Raw genomic sequence first — 24,375 nt, 5'->3', positions numbered from 1 at the left:
CACACATTACAACAGTGGTATGCAGAACAGCGGATAGGCATCTTTTAGTGTTAACATGGTTCACCTGAAAACAAAAAGTCCACGGAGGTTGTGTAATTAATTTTGTGTGAACAGAATTATATTTGGGGTCACTGAAATGAATGAAAGGATGATGTACACTATGTGGTATAATAGGAATTGTGTGCAGCTGATACTGACCAAGGCCTTTATCTTAACCACAGAGCAACAGCTGTTTGATAATAATTACTGTGGAGTGCATGTAATGAGGCTATTTCACCACTGGAGGCTCTCATAACCACACACTGTGCTGAATGATTCAGCTGGAATGTTTCTCATGAAGCTCTTCTGTGAGGACACAGCATTTCTGCCATCCTCCTTAGAGGGTCAATATCTCATACATGCAGAAGCATGAAGGGCAATTTCCCTGAGAATGGTGGCTAAAGATTTTTGAGTGAAGTGTCTCATCTTAATGTTTCACGCCAGTACTTTTCATTTAGCGGTTGCAGGAGCAGGCACAGACACAGACACAGACACAGACACACAGGTACAGAGGACTGTCACACACACACACACACACACACACACACACACACAGACACAGACACAGACACACAGGTACAGAGGACTGTCACACACACACACACACAGACACACTGGTACAGAGGACTGTCAGACACAGACACAGACACACAGGTACAGAGGACTGTCACACACACACACACACACACACACACACACACACACACACACAGACACAGACACACAGGTACAGGGGACTGTCAGGGCCTCCTGATCAGTGTGGCCCTGCCTGGAAGGGGCAGCCTTTCTCTCTGCTCTTCTTTCCTGTCCTCACACTCCAGGGAGTTTAAGACGCTGACGCGATCTACGCTAAGATAGTTAAAGTCATTAAGTAAGTGCAGCGCAATCACATCCTCGGAGTGGCCCACATCAATTGTGAAACTGGGAGAGAAAGAGAGCAAGCAATCGGAATGCAGGATGTCAGCACAGGGCGTGGCCCACTGAAAACAAAGGTATGAAACCCTTTGGAATCACTGTAAATAAAATTGATTAAAATGACACAAATGTCAGAGCATGGCACAGTCTCCAATTTTCCTCATTTTGCCCTCAGACCCCAGATGGTTAATGAGAGAGGTCAGAGGAGAACGGCCAGATTGGTCAAAGCTGGCAGGAAGGTGACGGGAGGGTGACAGTGATGCAAATAACCACACATTACAACAGTGGTATGCAGAAGAGCATCTCTGAACACTCAACGCATCATAACTGTAAGTGGATAGGTTACAGCAGCAGAAGTCTGAAAGACTAAAAAATAAGTCTAATAAATACCCAATAAAGTGCTCACTGAGTGCACTTAAGGTATTTGGATTTGCTGTCAAAACGTGAATGACAAATGTGCAAATCAGATTTTATTTCCTAGTAGACCTTAAATGTTTAACAAATTGTGTGTTTAGGGATTTGTTTCTGCACCTCATTGTTGGAGACAAGTTACAAAATTTTTGAAGGCGCTGTATATATAAAACTATTTCGGCCGACTGAAGCAAATCAAGCTCGGGCATGAAGCAATTCTACCAGGCAAGTTCTTCTTCACTTGGGAAAAACTGCCTGGGGGGGGGCGTTGAATCATACTTTTGTGGGTGAAAGGCTTCGCTTTTCAATTTGAATGGTTAAGACTTTGTCAGGTGCATACATATCTGAATCACGCCTTACATTTTCCTCTCATTTTAACCAGAGCCATACAAGTGTGAGGATTCAATTCAGCAACTGAAGTATTGAGGTGAGTGTCAGGAAAGATTATTTTATTATCTTGTTGAAGAAATAAAGAAACAAACAAACATAATTAATGCAGTGAATGATGTGCATGGATGCTTAAAAAAAAACTATTTGTCACATATATTAGACTATTAGGACTGCTCAAATAAATATCTTGCAACAAAAGACACAAAAAGAATACTGCTCTGCATTTGGGGGTTTTTTCAGTCATGCTGTTTCAGTCATGCAAGTTAGACAAGTTTCACACTTTCTACATTGCAGTAAACACACAAAACTTGAAAATAAACTATGCTTTAGCACAGGAAGCGATGTGTACTTTTGCACGCAAGATATATTTCGATAGATGGATTGACAGACATTAAAAGCACAATAACACACATTAAAACCAACAAAAGATGCCATTAATAATAAGATCACAAATACAAATAAAGTACAGAATGGTAGCAGCAGGTGCAAAGAGCAAATGGAATAAAAATGTAATTCAGTCCACACACAGGTCAGAGTCCAATGCTCTGGCAGAGGCAGATACATTATAATAAAAGCAGATAAATTATGGTAGAGATGATCTCTTGTCATGTTCAATTGTGCACCGGGGTTGGATTAGAGGCAGATACATTATAATAAAAGCAGATAAATTATGGTGGATGTGATCTCTTGTTGTGCTCATGTGTACACCGGGGTTGGATTAGTCTATTGCTGAAGGTGCTGTTTTGCCTGACTGTCATGTCGTGGAGGAGATGGGATACATTGTCCATGATCTACAGTGCTTCTGCCAGCATTATTTTCTCCACCACGTCCCCAGAGGGACCAACTTGGACCCAACTGACTGTTTAAAATAGTATCCAAACTGAGAATCCTTTTATGGACAAGGGACGAATCAAATACAATACTGAGTTGCAGTCTTATTTCTGACTGATCTCAGGACTGCCTCTTCATAAGCTTGTGTATCTCAACATGGAAAACACAGAGGCATGATAGTAACTCAGCCATAGAAAGCATGAGTGAACTGTGCTTTTGTCTGATATCCTTGCTTTGGCAAATAAAAGCCACGCCACAATGTGGCTACAACATTACTGGAATGTTAGACATTCTAGTGCATATGCCCGAGAGCTCACTCAAGCTATTGTAACAAGGAACAAGTTAGGGAATATTTTATGACATGCTTTGCTGCTCTCATACAGGAGCATGAGGAAATGTGAAAGAAAAACTCCTGGCTGGTGTTTTGCATAGAAAGCCTGTAAGATGCCTTGACCATGAGCGTTTTCTGGATTTTTCTCCTCGGATTGAAACAGATTGTGAAGGTGAAAACATGTCGTTCAAGTCAGGAATGGAACTGAAGATCAGAGGTGTCCCAAAACCCAATCCGGTTCGGTGAGTCATCTCCATAAGGCCTGGTTATGCTCCTGCCCAGTTCCAGTCTTCATACTCCCCTACAGCATTCTCCTGGTTTTGCTCCATTGTTGACCTCTCCTTCCTCTCCCAGTTTCACGATCGATGTGGGCCACGCTGAGAATGATGTTGCGCTGCACTTTGACTTCCGCTTCAATTATTATGGGGAACGCCGTACCATCGTCATGAACTCCAATGAGCATGATTGCTGGAAAGAAGAACAAAGAGAGAAAAACTTCCCCTTCGAGGCAGGGCAGGAGTTTGAGGTGAGGCCTGGGACAGGGAGACACCTGTGTTAAACGGATTAGCCTGCAACTGCTAAATGAAAAGCACTTGCATAATATGTTCAGATGAGAAACTTCACCCAAAAATCTAGTATGGATAACTGCCCTTCATAATTCTGCATGTAAGAGATATAGTAACACTTTACAACAAGGTTCCATGAATTGGCATGAATTAATGTAGCTGTTAACTAACTACTAACAGGGAAGTTAGAGCTCTGTTAATGTATTTGAACATCATTCATTTAGTTTATTGTCAATTCATATTGGAATGAAAAAGTCAGTTCATATGCACTCAGTGATCACTTTGTTAGATAGTCCTGTACACCAGCTTTTTAATGCAAATATTTGATCAGCCAATCATGTGGCAGCAACTAAATACATAAACGCATGCAGACGAGGTCAAGAGGTTCAGCTGTTCTCAGAGCCTCCATTGGTAAAATGGCATCATTGATTGTTCTCCACAGTAATTATTATCAAACCTTTGTGCCTTTCTATTATATAATAACTATTAACAAAAAAACATAAACATGCAGATAACAGACATGTAGTAATGTGTGTATTTTAATATTTATTTTTCAGAGATCTTGTGAGCCTGTAATTTCATTGACTTTCATTGCAGTCTGTATTGTAGTGTGTTCTTTGTGACAACTGTTATCTCTTCTTTGGCAGCTTATCTCTACTTTTTAAAATGTCTTATGATTTCTCCTTCTCTCTCCCAGATCACAATTTCCTTCACCAACGAAAAATTTTACATTAATCTCCATAATGGCAAAATGATCGAGTTCCCCAACCGTATGGGTGATAACCACTATGATTACCTTTCAATGGTTGGAGACGTCATGGTCAACAGGATTATAATGAAATAAAGGGCTAGACATTCCCTTTCTGGGCTGCTGATTGGATGCTCTGCTTTCTGCTTCCTGTGAGAATCATTCCAGTTTTACTAATAAATGTCTAACTTGTCATGGACCTGTCTGTGGCTGTTCATTTGGGTGAGGGGGGTCCCGTTCCTTCAACAAATATTGTGCAGGTGAATACTTTAAGGGTTGCTGAGTGGTCAAATTCACTTTTCATTCAGGACTTGATAAACTTACTTTATAGGTACACCTGTCCACAGCTTGCTAATTCGCATAGCTAATCAGCCAATCATGTGGCAGCAACTCAATGTATAACAGCATGCAGATAAGTCAAGAGGTACAGTTGTTGTTCAGACCAAACATCAGAATGGGGAAGAAATGTGATCGAAGTGATTTTCACCGTGAAGGGATTGTTGATACCAGGCAGGGTGGTTCCAGGATCTTAGAAACTGCCGATCTTCCAGGATTTTCACACACAACAGTCTAGAGAATGAGAATGGTGCCAAAAAAACAAAAACTATCCAGTGAACGGTAGCTCGGTGAGTGAAAATAGCTTGCTAATGAGAGAGGTCAGAGGAGTAGGGCCTATATGTGTTGATCTTCATAACTAGAACCTGGGTTACCTACATAACCCTCTGTTACAGGCTGTGGTGTCATCATTTAAATGTTCACAATTCATCTGTCATTTCCTGGCCTAGGTCAATGACAAAAGGTGAACTAGGTACAGTGATCCAGTTTGTTTTGCACTTTGATTGAGGACTGACCTCAAGGGTTGATTGCGATGGACGTTGTTAATCTCTTGCAGGTTTAATTGAGTTTGTTCATGCCTTTACAAAACAAGCACATATTAAAGCCGTGAATCTCTGCATTTTTTACGGACAGTAATGCACACCAATGCTTGTTTTCTTTCCTGAAATAATGTTTGTAATAGCAATATTCAAGTACAGATGTGATCCAACTTGTGTTGTGCTTTGAGGAATTACCTTGAGGGTTGATATCTCTGCCAAATAATTTGGCTATAATTGTTAATATAATTATATGTTATTATATGACTGAGGCAGAAATGTTCACGTTATCTCTTTACATGGTTTCCTCTACCATTGAACAAAGCAAACTCCGTGCACACCGTAGTCTCCCTGTCACTTCATTCATTCGCTTCACCTGTTTCACTTCCTGATTGTTTCCCCACCTGATTCCCGTTCCCTCTTGTTACCTGTGTATAAAACCCCCTCTGTTTGTGCAGTTAGTTGCCAAATTGTTATGTGTTTATTCCATACTCTCCAGCGGTTTTGTATTGATACCTGTTTTGACCTGTTTTGTCCCCGACCATCGAGTTTAGCGTATTCCTTCTGTCTTGTTCTTACCTGTAGTTTTTCGACCTATTTCTGTTTATCGACTTTCGTTACTGGATTGTGTTTCTGTTTAATTAGCCCATTTGTTTTCGACCCGTTGCCTGTGACCGTGACTATTCTTTGGATTATCCTCAATACATCTGTTTGCTGGAGATCTGACCCTTTGCCTGGACTATTGCTTACGAACTGCCTTATCCCTGCTATAAGTGTTTTCTGACTATTGACCCTCGCTGTACCAACCTACGCTGAGAAAATAAAGACCTCATTTTCTAAAGAACTTTCGTTGTGGTCTCGCTATTGGATCCCCCGTTCTGAGTGCCTGATAGAAACAGATTTGATTTAAATGGTCTGCATTTATATAGCACCTTTACCCAAAGCACAGTACAATTGGTGCTTCTCATTCACTCATTCACCCATTCACCCACTCACACTAACACACACACATACACACACACACACACACAACAACAGCGATTGGCTGCCATGCAAGGCACCAACCAGCTTGTTAGGAGCAATGGGGGTTAGATGTCTTGGCCAGGGACACTTTGACACACCCAGCGTAGAATCGGACCGGCAACCCTTCGACTGCTCTTACCTCCTCTGACCACAGATCTGCATACCAACTGGAGCAGATATCCAAAGCTGTGGACCAAGATTTAGTTATTAGAGTTGAAATGCAGATCTGTGGTCTAGAGGTTTAAACCTGTCAGGAGCATTTGGGGGTTAGGTGTCTTGCTCAGGGACACTTCGACACAGCCCGGGGCGGGGGATCCAACCGGCAACCCAGACGACTGCTCTTACTGCCTGAGCCATGTCGCCCCATGACGTGTTGACGTGTTGTGTGTTCTTCATTAGGTAGAACTGTACACCAGCTTGTTGCAATTACTCTTACCGCCAGAGCCAAAGTATTATTCTGTCTTCCAACAGCTCTACTTTGGCAAGGCCTTCATTCCTAGAACCTGGGTTACCTACATAACCCTCCATTACTGGCTGTGGTGTCATCATTTAAATGTTATGTTCACAATTCATCTGTCATTTCCTGGTCTAGGTCAATGACAAAAGGTGAAATAGGTACAGTGATCCAGTTTGTTTTGCACTTTGATTGAGGACTGATCTCAAGGGTTGATTGCGATGGACGTTGTTAATCACTTGCAGGTTTGATTGAGTTTGTTCATGCCTTTACAAAACAAGCGCATATTAAAGCAGTGAATCTCTGTATTTTTTACTGACAGTAACTCACACCAATGGAAAAACATTGCTCAGTTGCTTTCTTTCATGAATTAATGTTAGTAATAAACCCCATGTTCCTGGCTCTGATGCCATCATTTAAATGCTATAATTCCAGTCAATCTGTTATGTCCTAGCCTTAGTAAATGCAAATGTCAACCAGCCAACAATATTCAAGCACAGACGTGATCCAGCTTGTGTTGTGCTTTAATGCATTACCTTGAGGGTTGATTTTTCGCTGCCGAATAATTTTGTTATCATATTTCAGAAACTGAGGCTGAAATGTTAACCCTATCTCTTCACGGGTTTTGCAGTACCATTGAGCAAAGCAACATAGAACAGATTCTAACATGCAAGTCTTTGCAAAGTTGTCATTCAAACGCACGCAACACACACATGCATACTGACATTCATGTGCAGTATGAGTAGATTACTTACTGCAAACCCATCAGTCCATCCATGCAGTAGTGCTCTTCAGTGATAAAACCAAATGGGACAAGTGGTACCGTATATGGATAAATGTTCACAGTATTTGCTTTTAGAAAACTAAAAGATTTTTTTCTTTCATGAAAATTTTTTTTATTAATTTTTGTTACATTTGCAATACGCTGGTACATTTTCACTGAAAACATAAAATCTGTGCCACTGACACGCAAGCCCAAACAGAAGAGAACATGCTGTTCTGCCTGCACACTGCACTACACAGACTTATGTAAGATTACATACAGCCAAATGAGGACAGATCACTATATACAGGGCATTGAAGACATGAGTGGGCCTGATTAAAGGTCTATCTGCACAATTTCTGTTTGGCTTTTAAAAAATAACTTTAATTCCAGTTTTGTTCTCTCACATTCCACAAGTTAGACAGGGTATACACTCAGTGACCATTTCATTAGATAGAGGTTATACACCAGCTTGTTGCATATTTCTAATCAGCCAATTGCGCGGCAGCAAAAGCATGATGCACATAAGGGCAAGAGGTGCAGTTGCTGTTCAGACCAAACATCAGAATGGGGATGAAATCTGATCTAAGTAATTTTGATCATGGAATGATTGTAGGTGCCATACGAGCTGGTTTGAGTATCTCAGAACCTGCTGATCCCCTGGATTCTCATGCAGTCTCTAGAGTTTACAGAGAATGATGTGAAAAACATCCAGTGTGGCAGAGTAGAAGTTCTGTGGGTAAAAACACCTTGTTAATGAGAGATGTCAGAGAATAGCCAGACTGCTTCAAGCTGACAGGAAGGTGACAGTAACTCAAATAACCGTGTGTTACAACAGTGGTATGCAGAAGAGCATCTTTGAACACACAATGTGCCAAACCTTGAAGTGGATGGGCTACAGTGGCAGAAGATCAATAAGTATAAAAAGTCTAATAAAGTGGTCACTGTGTGTTACTATTATATTGTTGCTTTTTCTGTAACTAAAACAGTACAGCTGATGTGATGGTGGGCATAATCAAAAAACATTCCTTATTTGCTTTCTTTCCGGAAACAAAGCAACAGAACACACAATGTCTGGGCATGCTTTCTTTCATTGTCACTGGCTGTTATGTCATCATTTAAATTATATGATTAGAATGAATCTGTCATTTCTCGGCCCATTCCCTTTGATTGATGTCTTACCTCAGGGGTTGATTTTTCTCCGCCAAAAACATTTTTGCCATAACATGTTAGAAACTGGAGCCTCACCAAGCACTTAAGCCAATTTCCAATGCGGTTTGCACTACCATTTAGCAAATGCAACAGAGACATGGTTGATGGCATATTTGAAGGGCATACGCATACCATGTCTAACATATCAAAACCTATTAAATATGTGAGGAAGTATTAATGGCGCACAGAAATAATTGAGTGAATTATTCACCACAAAAGGAATACAATTACAGCATGTTTGGGTTCGGGGCCATTACTCCTTGAAAAATAAACAGTGAATTAAACTGTAAAATTTAGATTTAGATTTTATGATGAACATTTGTATGATGACCTACAGAGGAAAACTTTGGTTTGGTTCAGCAGGCTACAAGTAGGATATAATTTACAGGGTCGGGCAGCGCCCGCGTGATGAACTAGGATAGTTCTGCCGAGAATAGAAGGATGTCTAGGTCCAATATGATAAGCAAATGCAATTTATTTTTAGTATTATTATTCATTTTATATATATATATATATATATTTTTTTTTGACCCAGGAGCTGCATAATACTTTCACCTGTCTCTGGCCAACGCTGGTATTCCTGCCACGTAGGCATGTTTAAGGAAACCACCGTGTCGTCCAAGTAGTGTGTATCCACGTTTCGTGAATATGTCCTCTCGTTCGGAATTGGAAAATGTACGACCGTCAAAGCAAAAGCAGGCATCATGCGGGGCAGAATATTCTAGGCATGGTTGAGACCGGTACCAGCCTGCACTTAAGTTTCTAACAGTTTGTACAAATGGGCGCTTGGGATAACTACTTAAAATTGGCTGGAATGGCCTAACCATATTTCGGTCAGGAGCGAACACGGCTGGGCTGGTGTGTCCGGATTTTGTACAGGACGCAAGTTTTCTGCCACCGACTCAGAGGCAGGAACGCCTTGCTCGGTGTTGGTAAGTCAGATGTGCTGGGCTCGACAGTGGAGGCAGCATGCACTAGGTTGAGGGTAACTGTTAATATAATGTAGCGAATTAGACGGGTCTGTGAGGTTTAAAACAGGCTCTGGATTGCCGAGTCAGCTGCATAACTACATTGAGTAAAACCCAAAAACCCAAACCTCCAAAATCTGCAGATGAAAAGTGCTTGGGGAGATGGGGTCGAAGCCAAAACGTTATAACACAAAAACTTATTTGAATATTACTTGCTGGTACACCTCTAATGCCAGCACATGACAAAATACCTGTAAAAATAACATTTAAATGATGACACCACAGCCAGTAACAGGGTTTATTACAAACATTTATTCATGAAAGAAAGCAATGGAAGGTTTTTTTTGGTTATGGGCAGCATTAAATAAACAAACACAGAGATGCACTATTTTAGTTCAAGAAAAACCTTAGTAAATAATGAAGACATATACCCTGTCTTACGTGTGACACATGGAAAGAGCACTTTGGTCCGAACACCCTGTCTGTTAAGGCAATGTGTCTACACCCTGACCTGCCCAAGTCCAGTCGGGACTACGGTCTACTGAACACTACATCCCAACTTTAACCTTAACACCTGATGGTGTTTTCAAAACAATAACGATAGAGGGAAAAACAACAGCACAGGTTTTCCTAAATCACCAGTGCAGACCTAGAGCTTGGAGCATATGCTTTACATACTGAGAGCTCTAGAGCTTGAGTACATTTTACACACTTTATAACTTAGTGCTGAGAGGAGAACCCCATCTCTGCTCACTATATGTGTAGGTGAGTAGCATGGGGATGCTATTCGCTAATGAAGCAACGCTTCTTTTTAACATGATGCTTTTCTGCTGAACACTACTGAAATGTTAAGTTCCAGTTAAACTGTGAGATTGAAATAACAAAACAAGAAGTTTCTTGGTTCCTGGCCAAGGATCCTGGTCAGCTAGTAAGCCGTTTCAGTTCTCTCATATGACTGTTGTAGTCAGTACTGTGCAAAATGTGACTTCTGAAAGGTCAACACTATAAATCAACCCTGCTCCAGCAGAATGAACCCAGTGGCAGCGGTGGGGTGACCTGAAATGAGGTGGGGCGGAAAACCTTCCTTTAAACTGATTATTGGTCTCAACCCGTTTTCATTCATTTTCCTTGATTACCAAGTGTACCTGACTTATCTGACGTGTCAATTGGCAAATAACACACAGCATCTTCATGTCATGTTAGGGAGATTCAACAATAAATTCAATAGAAAAATCTAAAATAGTTTTAATCACTAAGTACACTTAAAAAAAAGTACCAGATTACCTTTCAGCACAGCTCGGAATAACAATGTGTACTTCTGTGCATTGCCGTGTTAGTGGGGAGGACGAAAAAGGTAATGTGGACAGCTTTACAATTCAAATAAAAATAATACTATTCCTCACTCAATGGCCCTTGAGGACGGTTAGCGATATCTGATGGTACTAGTATTTTGTGAATGAAATGCTGTACTGATAACCAGGGGCGGCCTGTAGCGTAGTGGTTAAGGTAAATGACTGGGACACGCAAGGTAGGTGGTTCTAATCCTGGTGTAACCACAATAAGATCCGCACAGCCATTGGGCCCTTGAGCAAGGCCCTTAACCCTGCATTGCTCCAGGGGAGGATTGTCTCCCTCTTAGCCTAATCAACTGTACGTCGCTCTGGATAAGAGCATCTGCCAAATGCCAATAATGTAATGTAATGTAACCAAGGAAAATGACTGAAAACAGGTTAAGACCAATAACCTAAGACATAACCGATCTAACCTCAGGGCCCAGCATGTGCTTTTGCCAACAGACACACTGCGTCAGCATACGTATTTAAGCCTGCTTTCATAAAGCTATGGACAAACACAATCAAACCTGGAAGACATTCACAAGTCTGTCAAAATCAGCTGTACATCTAGTGCATCACGGTCAACTACATTAAAAGATTGAAAGCTGCATAGAAAAACGTAACTTCAAAAAAACCAGTGAAGTGCAAACTGAAATGAATTGTCATGAGCAACACACTGTCTTTGTAACAGCTCGGACTAAACTGCACACTCAACCTTTACTATACTGTTAACCTGGGCTACAATAAGCCATGGCAAAAACCCAAAACAAAAACGTAACACAAACTCAATACACCCTAAAACATGGAATGCACCGCCTTCCTGAAATTTGGGTTTTTATGGCAAAAAGGAAATTAAACTTTCATATTTGTTTTACAATGTGCTGAACTGAAAAACTGAAAACACAAACAAAAACATAGTAAGAGGCAAAACATTTTCTGGTGACCCATTCAGTTGTAGCTTAGAAATATCACTCATATCAACACACTCAACACTGACTGAATATTCGGGTGCAGATTCAAGTATTTAAAAGTCATCTCATTTTGGAAAGCACTGATGAGAATGGTCTCGTAACACAGCTGCACAAGCTGAGCCACATTCGGAGGTTTGCTCGTCAATTTGACATTTTACTGTGCGGCAGTTTCCCTGCAGTACATATCGGTGCCCTTCGGAAGGACGGAGTGCACAGAAGAAACACTCAACCGCTCTCCAAAAACGAATACTGTACAAGAAGTAGCAAGACTCAACACACACAGAGCTTAATGTGAATGATCATTCTGTTGCAGTCAGTCTCCACCCCAGTGTAATTATGGCACTGAGCGCTTAAAGGTTTGATTCAGAGAGCTAAGTGAGTATAAAAATAGACTTCGACTTCATGCATTTTTCAGACACGTTTGGACCACATTTCTTTATGAATGCAGCTGCATTTTAAGCGGAACGTACAAATACCTATCTGTCTGCCTGTCTCATATGCTCCACTGCTCTTTTTGAAAATTTTGTTTAACAATACTTTAAACCTGACTTATTTCTTTAACGTAACCTATTTTCAAGACATTATTTTTGAAAGGACACGACTTGCATTTCTAAAAGATGTTGATGGTGAAAAACACCAACATGGTTCTGTACCTTGCCTTTAAATATGAATAAAAACATACTACTATTCTTACTTCCACAGAGTACCAAAAATAGCAAGCCAGAGTGAATGTCATTCATAAATACAAAGCCAAATGCAGGTTCAAGTGCAAAGCCAAATATAACTTAACAAAAAGAAATGAACTCAAACAGCAATGACTATACAATGATACGTTTCAAATAGTGCAAAATGTCAAAATATACATCTAAATCCTTATTATTTCTGCTCCCAGACTGGAGGATATTAAATGTTCTGGCAATACATGTACATTGTTCCATCGGTGTGTGTACATGCATTCTGTGTGCGTGCGAGTGTGTCTGTCTGCGTACAAGTGTGTGCGTATGTGCCTTTGCCACTGCTTAATCATGGCCTCCGGGGCACAAGAGCATATGGAAGTACAGAAAGTAGCTTTTGCAAAGGTTGTTTGAGGCAGTTGTTAAGCATTAAATGTTAGCACTGTGCGACAGCCAGTATGGAGCATAGCCCAAGAGACAGACGACCTGTGAGCAAGACAGCCCTTTGCGTGTTGTGAAATGTGCACAGTACCAAGTGTCTACCTTCACTAAACCTTTTATTTTTGTATTATTTTTGCATATGAAAAATAGCCTCGCTCTAGAGCCTGTGTGCCACTCTCCGGTGAATCAGGGATGTGTACTCTAAAGCCACACACACACTCTCACTCAATCACACACACACACACACACTCTCACTCAATCACACACACACACGCTCACTCACTCACACACACTCACTCACTCACACACTCACTCACTCACACTCACTCACACTCACTCACACTCACTCTCACTCTCACTCTCACTCACTCACTCACACTCACTCACTCACTCACACTCACACACACTCACTCACACTCACACACACTCACTCACTCACTCACTCACTCACTCACTCACACTCACTCACACACACTCACACACACTCACTCACTCACTCACTCACACTCACTCACAACACACTCACTCACTCACACACTCACTCACGCTCACACACACACACACACTCAATCACTCACTCACTCACACACACATTCAACACACTCACTCACTCACTCACTCACACATACACTCAACACACTCACTCACACACACACACTCTCACTCAATCACACACTCACTCACACACACTCACTCACACTCACACACACACACACACTCAATCACTCACTCACTCACTCACTTACACACACACTCACACACTCACTCACACACTCACTCACTCACTCACACACTCACTCACACACTCACTCACTCACACACATACACACACACACACACACAGACACACACACTCACACACACACTCACTCACTTACTCACTCACACACACACACACACATACACACACTCACACACACTCAGGTGCCTGTCTGTCACTCTCCTGTGGACCAGGGCGAGCCGTGCACTCTAAAGCGATACACACAGGTGTACTCCAGGTGACCCCAGTTACTGAGGACTCTCAGCTCCACCATCCGATAGACCCCCTCCGGTGAGTCCTGAGAGAGAGAGAGGAGAGAGAGACAGAGGAGAGAGAGAGAGAGAGAGAGAGACAGAGGAGAGAGAGAGGAGAGAGAGACAGAGGAGAGAGAGAGAGATTTTGTTCTCACGCCAAGTCCCAGCTCGTGCTTCCATAAGCAGACCCTTGTCAGAGCACAGCACTAAACATCCTTCACTGTATCAACCGCTAGACCATCTGTGTGGCAATACCACCTTCATATCTCACCGGGACATCACACCATCATGTATGACAACACTTCTGGGTGTAAAGAATAGTATCCTAGCTAATTGGGCAGCATCCCCGAACACTAATGTCAGGGCAGCCTGTAGCCTAGCGGCTGAGGTGCGTGACTGGGACCCGGAAGGTTGGTGGTTCAAGCCCCGGTGTAGCCATGATAAGATCTGCATGGGCCCCTGAGCAAAGGCCTAGAACCCAAAATTGCTCCAGGGGGATTGTCTAATCAACTGTAAGTGGCTTTGGATAAGAGCGTCAGCTAAATAACACATGGCTTTCTGAATGATAAGGTTTTCCTTGGAGCCTCCCCTCGTGGATAGGTGTGGTGCCCCAGTCTCACCGGCAGGGCGAAGGTCTGAATGGGCTCTCCATCCTGGTCGTAGGTGAAGGAGCCCAGAAATGCGCCTTCATCCTTTTCATGGGCCATTCCCTGGAAGAAGCAAAGACATGAACTCACACGCAGAACACACAGGCAGAAATGAGCAGGACAGAGTGTGCAGCAGGGCTGAGGTAGGCGGGTTATGTCGGGGGACTCACGTAGACGGAGAAGTCTTTGGGGGCGCTGTCGATGCGTCCGGAGGGGGACAGCGTTTTGGGCAGGTGCTCCAGGGTCACGTGGGTGATGTGGACCGGGTAGGACAGGGCGATCATGATGAAGCCCTGCCCACCCCGAAACGCCCAGCACTTCCCTGGGTACACCTCCGGCTGTAAAGAGAGAGAGCCGTGTTAACACACAGAGAGTGCGTCACCCGTATGACCGTGTTAACACACAGACAGGGCGTTACCTGTATGACCGTGCGGGGACTCTCAGAGTGGTACCACAGGGGGATTCCGAACAGGCTGAGGCAGGCTGATCTGGTGCGGTATGTCTCTGAACACCGCGTGTTGACCACACTTGCACCTGAGCGGGGCAGAGCGGTAGAAGACCTCGTCAAACCCTACAGGCTTTCACATACTCTACATAAACAACAGGCACAATGATGCAATTTCCTGTTTTTCCCGTATTTCTCCTGTTCCTGTGTGGGAAAATGCGTAACCCTGCGTAACTCTAAGGTGCACAATATCTGAAGCCCAGCTTTACAAATTCAGTAGAGGGACGGGGGACATTAAACAGTATCACATCACCAGAGTGATGGTGACAACTATGTGAATTTCTAATTAGCAGACAGTTGAGGCAGGAAGGAAGTAGACCAATTATTGTTTTAGAGCTGAATATGTTCCAGTGGATCAATCTGTGGAGATGTAAAGAAGTCAACCCAAAACACTTATATCAGAGACAAGATGGGTTAAGGACTTAATAGTCTGAAACAGGTCAAAAACGGAGATAAGTTTCCTCTTGGTTTGTTTTATAACTAAAACAACATTTATTCAGAAATAGAGCCCAACTATGTTCTCAGTTTCTTAATCAGCCTCTCTACATACGATTCAACACTAAGCTTATCATTAAGCCAGATCCCAAGGTATTTATAGCAAGATACTCCACCGCACTTCCAGGTTAGCCTCTGCTGCCACCTTGTGGATGAACAGTTTATAACCGCTAAAAGAAGCCGGTAAAAGCGGGTGCGGTATGCAAGCAAAAGAGCTCGCGCACGTCCAGAATGTGCATTAGCGCTCCTGACGTGGAGCATGTACAAGGCCTGCTGTAGCAGCTCTGAGTCCCAGGCTGTGCTTCACTGCTGTACTCTTGAGAAAGGTACTTAACCTGAGCTGCTTCAGTACACACCCAGCTGTATAAATGACATTCAGCAGAGTGCTGAAGGGCCCTGTATCATGTAGCAGCATTACTAAGTTAGCTGGTGTGTAGCTGGAGTAAAGCCCAGAACAGCTCTTTCTATTTCAGTCCATGTTCCTGATTTGGGAGGGTTCTGGGGTTTTTACTCAGCGCAGTTATCCAGCTAACTCGGCAATCCTGCTTTGTGATACAGGCCCCAGGTCTGGACCCAATTCACACAAGCTAAATCCTGACATTCATTCAGCAAGGGTTGGGACCAATCCCATCTCAATTCAGTCAACTGAGAAAACGAAATTGAAATTCAACTCATCACCTGAAAAATCTGCAAGGTACATTAAGGGCTGATTTGAACTGAAGTGAGTTTAATTTACTGTTAACTGAACAGAGACAGAGCCGATTCCAGCGCTGGAGCGGGGCTCGGAGCGGTGACGTACCTGAGGACTCCAGGGCAAAGTCCACCATGCCGATGCCATCCGCCCGGTACAGACTCAGCGCTCTGTGCACAATCTGATGAACATCCTGTCAAAACACACACATACACACACACACACAGTCACCAAACACCAATAATGACTGGACAGAAGGGGGGGTGTGTGTGTGTGTGTGAGCGTGCGTGTGTGTTTGAGCGTGCGCGCGTGTGTGTGTGCATGTGTGTATGTTTGTGTTTGTGTGTGCGCGTGTGTGTGTGTTTGTGCGCACGCGTGTGTGTGTGTGTGTGCGTGTGTGTGTGCGTGTGTGTGAGGCCCGGGTTACCACGCCCTTGGAGGCAGTACAGTATAATGTGTAGGGAACTGGGATTGAATCAAAAGGGGCTCAAATCAGGTGGGGCACTGCCATTGAAAATCTGCACAGCTGCACAAAGGGAGATTGTATGCGTCACTGGATAAAGATCCCTGCTTCTGTAACTATTTGGCAGTCAGAACATGGAGGCCTCTATTTACTGCACAGTACCCTGTAACACTGGCCCTGCTATAAACATGCCACTACTGTGGCTAAACTAGCTGAGAACTGCACACACAGCTAAACAGAATGTCCTCGCATTCACCACCTGTAAAATAACTATAATGCACATTTAACTTTCTTTACCTCTATCCTGTAACTGTTCTCTTCCCTGATACTGGTCATAATTAGCCTAACTGTTATTATTGCTACAGTTAGAACACTAGAAGCTGTGTGTGAAACTCAACCCCACACAGTAAAAAAAACAAACAAATACGTTACTGATTCACGTGGTTTTGAAGGCATGTGATGCGTAAATCACGATGTGTGATAAATGCAATTGACACACAGCTGAAGGAGGCAGGCCCAGCGCTACACTCGATCATGAAATCACAGCACAACGTGATCTCCCGAAAAGGCAACGGTCGGAACGAGAAAGCGGTATCTCGTGCGAGTGACATCATTGCTGAGCTGAGAGCAGACGGCTCAGACAGAACGGGGCTCCAGGCATCAGAAGAAGCAGGCCTCTCCCGAGGTAATCTAATTACGTCCGGGACCGTTAGGTCTAATTTCCGATTCCAGACGGATGTTTGAAAGGAGCGCATTTCTTTAGGGAGTGACGGGAATCTCTGTTTCTAACCTGCTTTCACGACCTGGGGTCCCGGAGCAGTCAAATACCTCTACGCTTCACTGAGCTTGTCTGGAACCTATGAACGACTCTCCAAAAGTGCAAACCCCACCTTCTTGCTTGGCTTAATTGCACCAGGCAAGATCAATCGAGGACAGAAAGTAGTTGAATCCGAAGCGTTGTGACTCCTACCCCGACTCACCTGCACAGTGACGGCCCCCGCCCCCTCTCGCTGCAGGGTCTCCCCCACGCTCCTCCAGGCCTCGCCCCTGTTCTTCACCCCGTCCTCCGCCAGGCGGTCCAGCAGCCTCTTCTCCAGGCCCTCTAGCGCCCCCTGCAGCTCGGGCTGCATCACCAGCCCCGCGCCGAGAGATCCGGAGGACAGCTGCTCCACCAGCCACGCGGACAGCTCCGCCTGCATCTGAGGGCCAAGGCTACGTCAGCTCACAGCTTTAGCACCATCACAACTAGAGTCTGAGGGCCAAGGCTACGTCAGCTCACAGCTTTAACACCATCACAACTAGAGTCTGAAGCACAGAGACTATGTCAGCTCACAGCTTTAGCACCATCACAACTAGAGTCTGAGGGCCAAGGCTACGTCAGCTCACAGCTTTAACACCATCACAACTAGAGTCTGAAGCACAGAGACTATGTCAGCTCACAGCTTTAACACCATCACAACTAGAGTCATAAGCACAGAGACTATGTCAGCTCACAGCTTTAACACCATCACAACTAGAGTCTGAAGCACAGAGACTATGTCAGCTCACAGCTTTAACACCATCACAACTAGAGCCTGAAGCACAGAGGCTACGTCAGCTCACAGCATTAACACCATCACAACTAGAGTCTGAAGCACAGAGACTACGTCAGCTCACAGCTTTAGCACCATCACAACTAGAGTCTGAGGGCCAAGGCTACGTCAGCTCACAGCTTTAACACCATCACAACTAGAGTCATAAGCACAGAGACTGTCAGCTCACAGCATTAACACCATCACAACTAGAGTCTGAAGCACAGAGACTACGTCAGCTCACAGCTTTAGCACCATCACAACTAGAGTCTGAGGGCCAAGGCTACGTCAGCTCACAGCTTTAGCACCATCACAACTAGAGTCTGAAGCACAGAGACTACGTCAGCTCACAGCTTTAACACCATCATAACTAGAGTCTGAGGGCCAAGGCTACGTCAGCTCACAGCTTTAACACCATCACAACTAGAGTCTGAGGCACAGAGACTATGTCAGCTCACAGCTTTAACACCATCACAACTAGAGTCTGAGGGCCAAGGCTACGTCAGCTCACAGCTTTAACACCATCACAACTAGAGTCTGAAGCACAGAGACTATGTCAGCTCACAGCTTTAACACCATCATAACTAGAGTCTGAGGGCCAAGGCTACGTCAGCTCACAGCTTTAGCACCATCACAACTAGAGTCTGAAGCACAGAGACTACGTCAGCTCACAGCATTAACACCATCACAACTAGAGTCTGAGGGCCAAGGCTACGTCAGCTCACAGCATTAACACCATCACAACTAGAGTCTGAGGGCCAAGGCTACATCAGCTCACAGCTTTAGCACCATCACAACTAGAGTCTGAGGCACAGAGACTATGTCAGCTCACAGCATTAACACCATCACAACTAGAGTCTGAGGGCCAAGGCTACATCAGCTCACAGCTTTAGCACCATCACAACTAGAGTCTGAGGCACAGAGACTATGTCAGCTCACAGCATTAACACCATCACAACTAGAGTCTGAGGGCCAAGGCTACATCAGCTCACAGCTTTAACACCATCACAACTAGAGTCTGAGGGCCAAGGCTACGTCAGCTCACAGCTTTAACACCATCACAACTGCGCCCCTCCAGGACTGGAGTTAAACCAGCAGAGGCAGCGGCCCTCCGGGACTAGAGTTAAACCTGCAGACACCGCGGCCCTCCAGGACTGGAGTTAAACCTGCAGACACCGCAGTCCTCCAGGACTGGAGTTAAACCTGCAGACACTGCAGTCCTCCAGGACTGGAGTTAAACCTGCAGACACTGCGCCCCTCCAGGATTGAGTTAAACCCGCAGACACTGTGGCCCTCCAGTACTGGAGTTAAATCTGCAGATGCTGAGGCCCTCCAGGACTGGAGTTTGACACCAGGGCTCTAATAGCAGACACACTCAGACTTGTGGAGAGTTTTAAAAAATTGAAAAGTAAGATCATGTAGCTATCGGAACTCAGAAAGGTGTATGTTCAGCGATCGATACATTGCTCATAATGTTTTACGTATAGAGAATGCTATTCTGAATGCTAATGTGTTGTGCTGCCTTAGTCTTAGTGTGACAGTGTCCCTCAGGTCCCTCAGGCTCTGTGTTGTGCATTATCTAATGTGTTCAGTACTATAATGTCTTATATAATTAGCTTTATAGCACACTACCTTAGCATTATTTGCTTCCTGGGAGTCCACTCGCTGCTGCAGTGAATCTGTTGCGCTGTGGAGCGAGGTCAGTTCAGCCCTCAGGTCGGATATCTGCCTGTCCAGTCCTGCCGTTTCCTGCCCGAGTCTGCTGCGATGCTCAACGTCACCACTAGGGGGAGGCAGAGACCACGGGTCAGGTAACAGGAAGAGTCCACATTCAGGAGACAAGCGATCGTTTAGTACTCCGTGCTAGTCACAGCTGCTCACAGAGACTTACACTTAACAAAGAATAAACCAATACAGGGCATGAGCAATAAGACACAAAACGGACACAGTGGGACAAATACTGACGGATTAACTCACCTCTTAACCGTTTGCTGCAAGTCTCTTATTTCCGTCTTCAGTGTCTTGGAGGAAATAAATAGGCACAGGACAAAGTGTTTCTGATACAGCATTTCTCTTTTTCTTCTGAATAATAGCATGATATTTATTTTACACTGTGCAAAGCCTGTTCCCTCGGTGTACGTCCATGCTAATAGTACACGGGTGTAGGCTACATGCAGCACAGATGAGTGTGGAGTACAGCTCTCCATTGGAGTGAGACAGGGTAACATGTGGAAACATTTGTGCTATCAGATTCAGCCTGTTTACCTCTGAAAAGAGCTTTAGTTTGTCTCCGTCCTGCTTCAGCTGTGTGAGCTCTCTCTGGCAGAGACAGACAGACAAGCAGAAGCACCAGTTAAACCTTTAAAATGAAATGAAATTGGTAAAATACCGTTCCAAGAAATTAAGCTGAAATTAAACTTGCAAACTGCATGCTGCCGTACAGGTAAACCACCATTTCTCTCTCTCACCCTCTCTCTCTCCTCCCCGTGTGCTTACCAGCATGTTCTTCTGCTCTCTACCTCTCTCCTCCCTCCATCTCTCCTCCTCGTGCATCGCCTTCTCCCTCTCCTCCGTCCACCTGGCCTCTCTCTCCCGGAAGCGGCTGTTGATCTCATCCCGGAGGTCAGACAGGCCGGGAGTCACGGCAACGCCCTGCACAGGCAGGAGAGAGGGACAAGCCGGGTAAAACAAACAGGAAGAGAGAGAGAGAGGGAGAGAGAGGGAGGGAGAGAGAGGGAGGGGACGGTAAGGGCAGAACTGAGAGGGTTGAGAGGATGAGAGCATGGCGAATGAGCGATTGATGACACCGCCGTGTGTGACTCACACTGCAGGGGGATCAAAGATGGCCGACCTGGCACAGATGACTAATGAGAGCTGTGGTCAGTGAACGGTGTGTGCTCAGTGTAATCACACACACGCAGCGTGACCTGTGGGTGGGGCTACGGGTAACACAATGAGGATATGTGTGCATGTGTGGTCATGTGGACCGCGGGAGGCCAGACACAGGACACCAACTGACTACAGCTACACCGACTAACTACAGCTACAATAACTACAGCTACACCAACTGACTACAGCTACACCAACTAACTACAGCTACACTAACTACAGCTACACCAACTGACTACAGCTACACCAACTAACTACAGCTGCACTAACTACAGCAAAACCAACTAACTATAGCTACACCAACTGACTACAGCTACACCAACTAACTACAGCTACACTAACTACAGCTACACCAACTAACTACAGCTGCACTAACTACAGCTACACCAACTAACTATAGCTACACCAACTGACTACAGCTACACCAACTAACTACAGCTACACCAACTGACTACAGCTACACCAACTAACTACAGCTGCACTAACTAACTACAGCAAAACCAACTAACTACAGCTACACCAACTGACTACAGCTGCACAAACTAACTACAGCTGCACAAACTAACTACAGCAAAACCAACTAACTATAGCTACACCAACTGACTACCGCTACACCAACTAACTACAGCTACACTAACCCCAGCTACACCAACTGACTACAGCTAGACCAACTGACTACAGCTGCACAAACTAACTACAGCTACACCAACTAACTACAGCTGCACTAACTACAGCTACACCAACTAACTACAGCTGCACTAACTACAGCTACACCAACTGACTACCGCTACACCAACTAACTACAGCTGCACTATCTACAGCTACACCAACTGACTACCGCTACACCAACTAACTGCAGCTACACCAACTACAGCTGCACTAACTACAGCTACACCAACTGACTACCGCTACACCAACTAACTACAGCTGCACTAACTACAGCTACACCAACTGACTACCGCTACACCAACTAACTACAGCTCCACCAACTAACTACAGCTACACCAACTAACTACAGCTGCACTAACTACAGCTACACCAACTGACTACAGCCAAACCAACTAACTACAGAAAAACCAACTAACTACAGCTACACCAACTGACTACAGCTGCACTAACTACAGCTACACCAACTGACTACAGTCAAACCAACTAACTACAGCTACACCAACTGACTACAGCTGCACTAACTACAGCTCCACCAACTAACTACAGCTACACTAACTAACTATAGCTGCACTAACTACAGCTACACCAACTGACTACAGCCAAACCAACTAATAACAGCTACACCAACTGACTACAACTGCTCCACCTGACCGCTGGGAACAGCCTACTGGTGTGGCGGGAATGTGGAGGAATGGTGCCGGACACAGTGTAACAGTGGGGCCTCAGGGAATCGTAGCGGTACAGTGGTGCGCTGGAAGCAGACAGACAGACGGACAGACGGACAGACACACCTGTGGGATGGTGCTGACTGGTGCAGAGACAACGGGTGTAGATTTCATCGCTCTCAGGGTGAAGAAGCAGGAGATGTGGGGATACCAGTACCATACGGCTGTACAGAGAGAGGGAGGGAGAGGGAGAGAGAGAGAGAGAGAAAGAGGAGGGGGGACAGGGAGAGAGAGGGGAGGGAGGGTGGGGGGAGGGAGGGAGGGAGTGGGAGAGAGAGGGAGAGAGGGGGAAGAAAGGAGAGAGTGGAGTTTCTGATATACACACATACACACAAAGACTAAAATGCACTCTTCAGTGCATTAAAAGATTGCGTAACTTCACACCTATGGCTTTAGCCTTAACGGTGTGTTGCCACTCAAATAACACTTTAAAAATAGTCACTTTAAAATGACTACTAAACGGCTGTAATCACCAGCTACTGCAAAAACTTTAGCATGATGCTCAGCTACAGTGAGAGACAGAGTGAGAAGTGGATGCAGGCTTGTATTACAAGTACACAGACTTACATTACACTGCAGTACATTAGCGCTGAGAGAGGTCAGCGCAGCACACTGAAAGTGATGTAGCTGACTCTCCAGCAGAAGAACTGCAGAGAAAGTGTGTGTGTGTGTGTGTGTGTGTGTGGGGGGGCGTGTATTAGCATAATCCGCTCGCTAAATGTCTACAGCAGGTGTGCGGAGAACTCACCGAGAAGCAGGAAGGCAAAAAGGAAGAAGAGAAGGACTGCTTTTTTCACGGCGGCAGTGCGTCTGTGTGGAAACAGGATACGGTCAAACACAATCACCCACAGGAGAGCTGAAAGTATCACAGCTTCACGGTTCCTCTTTCTGCGAGTCAGCCAATGCAGACTCAGTTCAGCCAAGCCCCGCCGTCCTATGAGCAGTGTGGCTCTTTACAAAACTCTTTGGGTTCAGTTCACACAGGAGGAAAAGAGGAAACTGAACACCTGCCTGAAACAATTACTATGACAGCAGGAAGACAAGAAAAGCCACTACAGTAAAGACCAAACAGAGGATTAAATATGACCTCATCATTTCCAGAGGGGCGAGCCAGCAGCCTTGTCCCTGACAGAGGAGGAGGGACAGGCAGGTTTAAGAGAGAACGGTACCTGCTGAGCAGGAAGACATCCAGCAGGGAGAGGCCAGAGGTCAGGGTGTACCAGGCCGAGCCAAGCTTCCAAAACAGCATGGTCATCATTTGAGCTGTGCAGTAAATAAAAAACAAAAAACAAAAAAGTCAAGTATTTTAGTCTTACATCTAGACTTAAAATTGTACTTTTTTATTTTATTAAAGAAGACAAGAATATTGAAAATGAAGTGAGACAGTTTCACTCATTTCAATATTGGCCAATGGGGCAAGAAAATTTGACAGTAACTTAAAATAAGATCACATTTTCTACTTGAGAAATAAGACTTTAAGACTCTTTGGGTGTACAATCCTTGCAGTCATACAGCATTTAGCTACAGGACACTGTACAGGGCATTGTGTCACACAGAAACAGTGTGGATGCGTTAGCTCTGCCGGCCTCCAGGATGAAAGCTCACATCCCTCTTCCCAAAACTGTCCCAGGGTGCACAGGGAGGCCTGGGAGCCGGCGGTCTGGGACACAGCCAAAGCTACAGGGACAGCTTTTAATGCACTGCCCTGGGTTTGGCAACAGCCAGCCCAGAACAAGAGGCCAAACTACCATCATCCCAGAGGC

General features: G+C 44.7%; 2 protein-coding genes across 2 annotated transcripts in view; one reads left to right on the top strand and one right to left on the bottom strand.

Moving 5' to 3' along the window:
- Positions 1–1,672: 1,672 nt before the first annotated feature.
- LOC133111863 (galactose-binding lectin l-1-like) lies at positions 1,673–4,424 on the top strand. Its single transcript, XM_061222496.1, has 4 exons — positions 1,673–1,792; positions 3,081–3,159; positions 3,272–3,443; positions 4,181–4,424. The coding sequence occupies exons 2-4, from the start codon at positions 3,098–3,100 to the stop codon at positions 4,325–4,327; spliced, it is 381 nt and encodes a 126-aa protein (XP_061078480.1). The 5' UTR covers positions 1,673–1,792; positions 3,081–3,097; the 3' UTR covers positions 4,328–4,424.
- A 9,388-nt stretch (positions 4,425–13,812) lies between these two features.
- Positions 13,813–24,375, bottom strand: part of sun2 (Sad1 and UNC84 domain containing 2) — an 18,856-nt gene continuing 8,293 nt past the window's right edge. Inside the window, exons 6-18 of the mRNA XM_061232430.1 lie at positions 23,782–23,875; positions 23,361–23,422; positions 22,679–22,776; positions 20,826–20,981; positions 20,595–20,648; positions 20,307–20,350; positions 19,962–20,112; positions 17,739–17,957; positions 16,404–16,488; positions 15,023–15,138; positions 14,775–14,942; positions 14,578–14,667; positions 13,813–14,001 (exon numbers count right to left, since the gene is read on the bottom strand). Coding sequence (XP_061088414.1) covers positions 13,879–14,001; positions 14,578–14,667; positions 14,775–14,942; positions 15,023–15,138; positions 16,404–16,488; positions 17,739–17,957; positions 19,962–20,112; positions 20,307–20,350; positions 20,595–20,648; positions 20,826–20,981; positions 22,679–22,776; positions 23,361–23,422; positions 23,782–23,875 — 1,460 coding nt within the window. The 3' untranslated portion in view covers positions 13,813–13,878. The remainder of the gene's footprint in view (positions 14,002–14,577; positions 14,668–14,774; positions 14,943–15,022; positions 15,139–16,403; positions 16,489–17,738; positions 17,958–19,961; positions 20,113–20,306; positions 20,351–20,594; positions 20,649–20,825; positions 20,982–22,678; positions 22,777–23,360; positions 23,423–23,781; positions 23,876–24,375) is intronic.

The sequence above is a fragment of the Conger conger genome, chromosome 2, assembly GCF_963514075.1.
Source record: "Conger conger chromosome 2, fConCon1.1, whole genome shotgun sequence".
In the NCBI taxonomy this organism is placed as follows: domain Eukaryota; kingdom Metazoa; phylum Chordata; class Actinopteri; order Anguilliformes; family Congridae; genus Conger; species Conger conger.
Note: the sequence above shows the minus strand (reverse complement) of the source record. Positions and strands in the feature narration are given on the sequence as shown.